At 31.3% G+C, this 8,536-nt stretch overlaps 1 protein-coding gene across 1 annotated transcript; it reads left to right on the top strand.

Annotated features, from left to right (window-relative positions):
- Positions 1-514: 514 nt before the first annotated feature.
- Positions 515-3,677, top strand: LOC113861879 (glucan endo-1,3-beta-glucosidase 8). The gene is made up of 2 exons (XM_027494966.1): positions 515-1,408; positions 2,512-3,677. Exons 1-2 carry the CDS (start codon positions 1,080-1,082, stop codon positions 3,611-3,613), a joined length of 1,431 nt encoding a protein of 476 aa, XP_027350767.1. The 5' UTR covers positions 515-1,079; the 3' UTR covers positions 3,614-3,677.
- Positions 3,678-8,536: the final 4,859 nt, after the last annotated feature.

Genomic DNA, 8,536 nt, shown 5'->3' with positions numbered 1-8,536 from the left:
TTATTTATTTTTTAATATATTTTAAAAGGATATTTAAATTGAATTGAATTTTATTAGTCAAATCAAATCAAAATAAAATTGCAATTTACATCCAAAAAATGCAACTTTCCAGTTAAGAAAAATGAATGATTTTAAATTTAAAGGGAGTAAATTTAAAGAATAATTGAATTTCTATCATGACCCTTCCCCCTTTCCCAATCTCAACACTGATCCTTTCTTCAGCCAAAAGGCTTCCCTTCTTCCCTAACCAATAGCAGAAACGGATCTTTTACAAGTCTTTACTGTTATTATATCAAAATTTTCAAAGAAGTTTTCAAATATCAATACTATTGTTTATCCACTTTAAAAAGAAAAGTGTTATATAATAATACCTTTCCCTTTCAAACATCAATTCCTTCATCTTTACTTCGTTTGGGAGCTTCTCCAGTGGTAGCCGTTATGGCTATCTAAAACCGCGGTTAGGGTTGTCCCACAATAACAACAATAATAATTAAAAAAGCGTGAGGAAATTTGCCTCTCTCACTTTTTCTTCTCACTTCATAAACTCTTTTCCTCTCTCCTCTTCTTAAGTTAAAAACAAAATATAAAACATAACAAAAAAAGTTTTTCTGGCCTTTGGCTCTTGTTCATCTCGTTTAACTGGCCTTTGTTTTTCTGTAACAGAAACAAACCAATAAGAGGCCACGGAAGAACAACAGAAAAAGTTTTTTTTTTTTTTTTTTTATATTTGTTTTGTTTACAAATATTGTGATCCTTTATATTTCGTTCCTCTTGATAAGTATTCTTATTCTTCTGTGTTTTTGTTTATTCCCTTTTTGATCACCCTATTGGACTATCACCGTCTCATTCATCGTGGGTTAGTGTAGGGTGAAAAAGTTGCTAAATTTTCGCTGATTCTTCGAACCCCACTTTTAAAAACGGTTCCTTTCGCTTGTTCTCTCTCTTCTTATAGAAAGAAGAGACAGTTTCCGTGTATGTTTTATTAGCCAATACATTTTTTCCCCCCATCTCTTGTTTCCTCTATTTTTTTCCCTAGAAAATATTGTTGTTGTTATTATTTGTGAGGAAGAGTTTTTGATATGGAAAAATATTGGATTTTGAGATGGGTTATGGTGGTGGGGGTGATGTGTTGGTGTGTGGAAGGGCTTGGTGTGAATTGGGGAACCCAAGCAACGCACAAGTTGCCACCAGATACAGTGGTTCAGATGTTGAAGGACAATGGGATTCAGAAAGTGAAGCTTTTTGATGCAGATGATTCAACCATGAGTGCTTTGGCAGGGAGTGGGATTGAAGTTATGGTTGCTATTCCTAATAACCAGCTTGCTGAGATGAATGACTATGGCCGAGCTAAACAGTGGGTTAAGAAGAATGTCACACGTTACAACTTCAATGGAGGAGTTAATGTCAAGTGAGTTTTGCAATTTTTTTGAATCTCAGTTAACTGCTTTAATTGTTGTTTTAAATCTATTATGTGAATTTGTGGCTCTATTTTATTTTGTGTTTTGATGTGGATTTTAGAGCTTATTTGGTAGCAGATGTGGTTGTTGCTTGTGGGTTTAGTTTAGCATTTTGAACAAGTGCGTTTGAGGCCAAGTCCTTGATTCTTTGTATTCGGTTTCTTGGAGAATTTATGTTTGGCTTGTTACTTCAATTCCCTGCATTGATTTTGCTTCATGGTGCCCTGTATGCTTTTCCTTAGGGAAATTCTTGGCCTTCAATTAACATTCACATGAAGAGTGATTTTGTTACCAGGGATGGCAATCCCTCTGACCATACTAATGATAACTACAACAATAATAATGGTGTATTTCTGTTTGCTGATGAGTTTAGGAACCAGACAGGGAAAAGTGTGCAAAAGTGAACTCAAAAGTTGTCTTTTTCTTTTTTATCAGGGAAGCTCTATGTACTGGGCGATCCCCCAGAATAAGATTCCTTTTTTTGGTAGCAGTGCCTGATTAAGTCCTTTAGTAACTTTTAATGTGGCTGAGGAGAAGGATCATATTTGTTCTAAGAATCATTTTACCATTTTAGGAGGTGACTGCTCTTTTGGGGTGCGGGGTTTTGGGAAGAGAAATGATATACGCGTGTATGACTAGAAGTTTTATTTGTGCTTGCAAATAATAATTTACCTGAAAGATAATGTCATTTCATAGTTTCATGCAATTTCTTGAACATTTAGGTGGAAAGGCTGCTTATTATTATTAAACACTGCATGTTAAGCTTTATTGGATAGAAATCCAATATTAATTGTAACAACTTCTCTTGAAATGCTATTTTTCATTAAGTGTTAAGCAAACATGTAAATGTTTTTGGGAATAATTTCGAGCTGTTATGTGGCTATATATCATAACATTGATGGTGTGAAACCTTTTGGGTCAATTTTGATTTTTCAAACAGTAATTTATAATGAAATGTATATTTTCTTTCTCTGCCAGTGCCAGACTATCTTCATGGATTTTCCTTTTGACCAATTTTAATATATTCATGCACTTTATCTATATTCTTTTGCAGGTATGTAGCAGTTGGGAACGAGCCATTTTTGAAATCCTACAACAATTCATTCTTGAATGTCACCCTACCTGCACTGCAGAACATTCAAAATGCCCTTAATGAAGCTGGTCTTGGAGATACTGTAAAGGCTACAGTACCCTTAAACGCTGATGTGTATCAGTCTCCAGAGAGCAATCCTGTTCCATCTGCAGGAATTTTTAGGCCTGATATCAGTGAACTCATGACCCAGATAGTGCAATTTCTCAACAAGAATGGCGCACCATTTACTGTGAACATTTACCCCTTCTTAAGTCTATACGGGAATGATGATTTTCCTTTCAACTATGCCTTCTTTGATGGGGTAGACAATCCTGTAAATGATAATGGCACTCCATACACCAATGTCTTTGATGCAAATTTCGATACCTTGGTTGCTGCTCTTAAATCAGTGGGATATGGAGACATGCCCATATTGGTAGGGGAAGTAGGATGGCCTACAGAAGGAGACAAGAATGCCAATGCAGGCAATGCTTTGAGGTTCTATAATGGGCTTCTGCCAAGGCTAGCAGCAAACAAAGGTACCCCACGTCGCCCTGGACATATCGAAGTTTATCTATTTGGACTTATTGATGAGGATGCCAAGAGCATTGCTCCTGGAAACTTTGAGCGACATTGGGGAATTTTTAGATATGATGGGCAACCCAAGTTTCCAATGGACCTTTCAGGTCAGGGTCAAAGCAAATTTCTCATAGGTGCACAGAATGTGAAATATCTTTCTCAAAGGTGGTGCATGTTTAATCCAGATGCCAAGGATCTAAGCAAACTTGCAGATAATATTAATTATGCTTGCACTTTTGCTGATTGCACTGCACTTGGATATGGTTCTTCTTGCAACAACCTTGATGCTAATGGGAATGCCTCTTACGCATTTAACATGTACTACCAGGTTCAAAATCAGGATCCCATGGCATGCAATTTTCAAGGTTTAGCCAAGCTTTCTACAAACAATATCTCAACACCCACTTGCAATTTTATCATTCAGATAGTTCCTTCTTCATCCTCTTCTTTGATGCCTTCACTTGTAGCCTTCTTTTCTGTTACTCTACTCATTCTGTTTTGGTAGAATTTTCTTGTACATACATTAGAGATGCTATTTTTTATTTATGGTCTCATTATTTCTTGGGAGATAGTTTGGATGACATTTGTTTAGTTTACAGATTCATTCAATAAAGATCTTCACATGTGAGCTGAGATAGTAGGGAACAAGGCAATTATTTTTATACACACCTTTTATTTATTTATTTTTATTACTTGTGGGCTTGAACTCGAATCAAGTGTGATATTAGAAACTCACTAAAATCAGCTTAAATTATATGTTAAATATAAAGTTCAAATGGATTTTTATTTGTGTTAATTTGATACCAATCTAAACGAGCTATTCTTGATAGAAAATGGTCAGTGACCACTTCGTGACCACTTCAACCATCCTTAATGGACATGTGGCATGTGTTTAGGTGATCTGATTTGGGCCTCCCCGCTATTGAATTCGATGGTTTTGTGGGGGAAACTCTCTGTTTGGTGACTAGAAAATTACTATTGAATAAAATTCGAATATTTGAGTTTAGCACTTTTTCACATTCCTCTCTCTTAATCTCCTTCCTTCAAATTTATATTAATAAAGCTTCTCACAATGTGCTTGAGGGCTACCCGCAGAACATTTTCTTTTATATTTTTCGATTTTACATGGACATCAAACATAATTTACCGACAAATAACCGAATGAAAGTTTATATAAATGAAACCAATGTAGTAATGGGAAAAATTTTGGATTGGTTAAAGGGAAGGGAGAACAGTAGAAAAGAATAAAAACAAACGTAAGCCAATGGATTGAATCTCTCTAATTAAAACACTCCACCTTTCATATATCCATAATAAGGAGAGAGACAAACAAAAAAGCAAGGTCATTGATTAGGTAAGACCAACTAGGTTAATAGAAAGAGTGAGGGAAGATGCCCTGATGCCGAACATTGAAAGAATAGATACAAACGAAGGTTGCTATACTTTTTTTGTACATATTTCTAATAATCGTTTTATTATTTTCAAATAGGAAATATAAAATACATCTATTTATTACCTTAAAAATGCATAAAAAATTAATTAATATTTTATTAAATTAGTAATTAGGAGAATTTTTAGGCATAATAGGTAAAAAAAATAAAATCTGGAGTTATTTTTCAAAATTAAACTAAAAAAATGACTCATAAGTTTTAATTTAGAAGAGTTTAAACATTTTAAAATTTAAAACCAATAATGTATATGTTATTTTTTTAGAGTACGGAATAAAAATTAAGTTCATCCTAAAATTTCAAATAATCAAGACAACTTCTCAACTTTAAGTTCAAAAAATATAATAAAATAAGTAGGAATTTGTCTTTATCCTACAAAATGTGTAAAATAGAGAAAATCAATGTTTAAAAGAAAAAGAAAGGTATATTAGAATCCAATGCTTCGCCTTGTAACTTGAGGCTTATATAGAGCATGGCATGACAACCGCAGCCATTCATTAATGAAATATTCAGATTAGTCTTTCAAAGATGCCGAGACATTAACTTTCATTCCAGAAAGGTTGAAAACATTAATCTAGTTCTTTAAATCCAAAATAACTATTAATTTACAGACTAAATTAACATTTTAAAACACATTAAAAACTTAAAAATCTATTTATATTCATATTTCAACTATCGTTAGTTGAAAGCAAAATTTTTTGCTAAAAAAATGCGTTGTTAGAACGTCTCGAAAATAAAGAAAGTAGCCCGAAAATAGCTTTTGTTTCCTCTAAATTTAATGGCTTACATTTTCTTTTTCCTTAATTATTACATAAAATTTTAGAATAAGAAATTAATATAAACAATGAAAATTAAAAAGCTAAAATCATACATAAGTTAAAGTATAACCAAGAATAGTACAACTACAGCTAAAGATTGTTACACTTTAATTCAAGCCGTTATTGTATTGGAATTGGGGTAACTATGATCACACCATGAATGCACAGAGTGAATTATTTTGAGGAGTAAAATTATGTTTAGTCACCAATTCCTCTCTTTCCATTAATGTGATTCCTTAAATTATGGTGGGACCATATTGATTTTGAGGAGGCAGACAGAGAAATTGAACCTCATATTAGCACAGGTTGCTTTCTAAAGTGTGAATTATGCATGCATCCCCCAACAGGTACCAACTCTCTCAAATGGGGCATTTGGTTGATGTGATCACTGTCCCACAACAACAACAAAACCAGTACACTCATACACGTTGCAACACCTCATCCAGCATCAAATTTACACCTTCCTAGCTGTTATTATTCTTGATAAAGTGATGATACATTTTCAGCCTACATTGCCCTTGCTCTTCTTTTGACTTTTGTTACTAATAATTAGACACCATTTCAACATCTTTTTAATAATTCATATTCTTTACAGCTCTAGGACAGGGTCATTTTGCTTGGTGATAGCTTATATTATTCCATGTGCATTGTGGTGGGTGGGGGGTAAAAGATAAAAGTTGCAACTTTTGTACCTATGGATCAGACATGGACACCCTCATAATCAGCGATTCCATCTTTGACTATAAACCTTAGATTTCAAATTTGAATTTTTTGATTAGTGGGGGAGTTTCATTAACGTTAGTATTAGCATTATCAATCGTTTCAATGTGGGTAGATATAAGATAATTTCAAATCTTAATGGCTCGAATCTCAATTCTCCAACCAGATGATCTCCTTTTTAGGATTGTTGTAAGTCCTCAGGGGAGTCAGGTGCATTTTGCATGATCTGTCCAAATTATGTCGGCTTCGATTTGGAAGTAGGAACCGCAAGAATCTTTGGAATATTTTTTATTAAAAAATTTTAAATTTAAATTGACATTTTGTAAAACTGTGTATGATTCATTACTTTATAATTGTTTTTTCTTATATTGAAGATTACTAATTAAAAATATTAAGTCTAGTGAGCTCGAAATATTGGAATGCTTGTCAAGGAAAAAGAGAGAACAATGCTTTATTGGCTGCACGTTTTGATATCATGGTGGAATATAAAACACTCAAAGCGATTTGATCAAAAGAGGGAAAATTGGAAGGTGGGGGAAGAGCTGTTTCTTTCAATTATTTTATAAAAGAATGTGATTTAAGAGACTGACAATCTCTTTTAATTATCTAAATTTTGTTTTATTAACTAGTAGAATTTTCTTATTTTCTTTTTCTAATATCAATCCCCATCTATTTAATAAAGAGACATTTATAATCGTTCCTTTCAACAACTTCATTTGAATGAAATTTCATGTCAAACTTAGATTTGAAGGTCTTATAAGTAAGATTTTTCAAAATTATTTAATAGGATTCTCAACAATGAGGATCAATTGAAAAAATATGTATATGGCATGAGGCAATATTTATCTTACTTGATGGGGAATAATTATTCTATTTGTGAGACAGCGAATTCCCATTGGATTTGAATGAATTATTTAACTTATCACAAACTGCTCACAAAAAGAATAACAAAAAATCAAATGTTTAATATCCATCAATTGAATATGTGTTATGATTAAATAAATAATTAACATAATTGATATTAATAATTTAATATATTTTAAATAATTAATTAACACAAATTCTAATTAAATAGAAAATAAAAATTTAAAATAATTAATACAACATTTTTTTCTTGGATCGCATCGGTCAATTAATAGAAATATATAAAATTATCCAAACAAAACATCAACTATAACTAAACTACTTGCCAACAAATAATTCAAAATAAAATATAACCATCAATATAAAATAATGATAAATAAAAAAGTATAATCTAATAAGAAAAAAATATGTAAATTCAAAGGATGATTCATGCTTCGGCTTTTGGAAATCTTCAACATTTAATTCTTTAATCAGTCGATTTGCTAGCATTTCTTTACAGTAATATGCATAATTCGAGCTTGAAATTGAGAAATTATCTCTTTAATAAATAGATATTTCATATTAAAGTATTTAAATAAAATTTTTTATTACTTTTGAAAAAAAATATATAACAACAATATTATTGCAATATATTTTAAGTGACATAATATATTGTTAATAGTGTGAAAGACAGAAATTAAAGTTTTAAGCCACGTGATTTGATAATTAGTCTCATTGCAAGTGATATACTCTACTTGCATGGTACAAATTGGTGTAAAAGTTTATGCAATAATTTTTCAAGAAATAACTTTTTCTACCATCATAAAAATAAAGTTAGAAGTAAACATTTAATTATCAAGACAATCTACAAAGTTAGAAACAACTTCTATCATCTTTAGTTTCTCGTAAGTGTCATGTGACCTTCTTAACAACTCTCTAATGACTTTCTTTCTAAAACATTGATAATAAAAGCAATATCAAGACGAGTACAAACTTGAACATATATCAAAATATAAAAATGTAAGCATAATTTTTTTTTATTTCAATTATTTTATTATCATTTTGAAGAATTTGTGATTTAGAATTTATCACTGTTTTTATAGGTGCAACATACAGGGAGTAAGAGTATATGTCAAACTATTTAGAAATCTTTTTAACATATCATCTCTAAGACAATACTAGAATACTACGTGATCTATCATGATAAATTTGAATGCTTAGAACAATTAAAACATCACCAAAGTCCTTTGTATTAAATTGGTTATTTAATCAATTTTATCTTGGCCAAATGTTTAACACAAATTGCTAAAAAAAATAATATTATCAACATACAAAACAAAAATGATAAAGTAGTTGTCACTAGACTTAAAATAAATAGAATATTTCAAGATATTTTCTTTGAAGTCAAGAGAAGCAACAACTTAATCAAACTTTAAACACTATTGTTTAAAGGCCTAGTTTGGTCAACAAATAGACTTTTATAACTTGCAAACTAAGTGTTCCTTTTCCCTTTTAGAAAAGATGTAAAATTGAACAACGTAGACATTTTCATCGAAATCTCTATTTAAAAGTGTAGTTTAGATTTCATCAACTTGCAAA

The sequence above is a fragment of the Abrus precatorius genome, unplaced genomic scaffold, assembly GCF_003935025.1.
Source record: "Abrus precatorius isolate BTA unplaced genomic scaffold, Abrus_2018 Scaffold3, whole genome shotgun sequence".
NCBI lineage: Eukaryota > Viridiplantae > Streptophyta > Magnoliopsida > Fabales > Fabaceae > Abrus > Abrus precatorius.
This window is presented reverse-complemented; position numbering and strand designations above follow the sequence as displayed.

Bases quoted from the DNA above. Each gene is read 5' to 3' on its own strand.
- LOC113861879 (XM_027494966.1), top strand. From the start codon at position 1,080: ATGGAAAAATATTGGATTTTGAGATGGGTTATGGTGGTGGGGGTGATG. The intron at 1,409-2,511 runs GTGAGTTTTGCA...ATTCTTTTGCAG, and splicing joins AATGGAGGAGTTAATGTCAA to GTATGTAGCAGTTGGGAACG.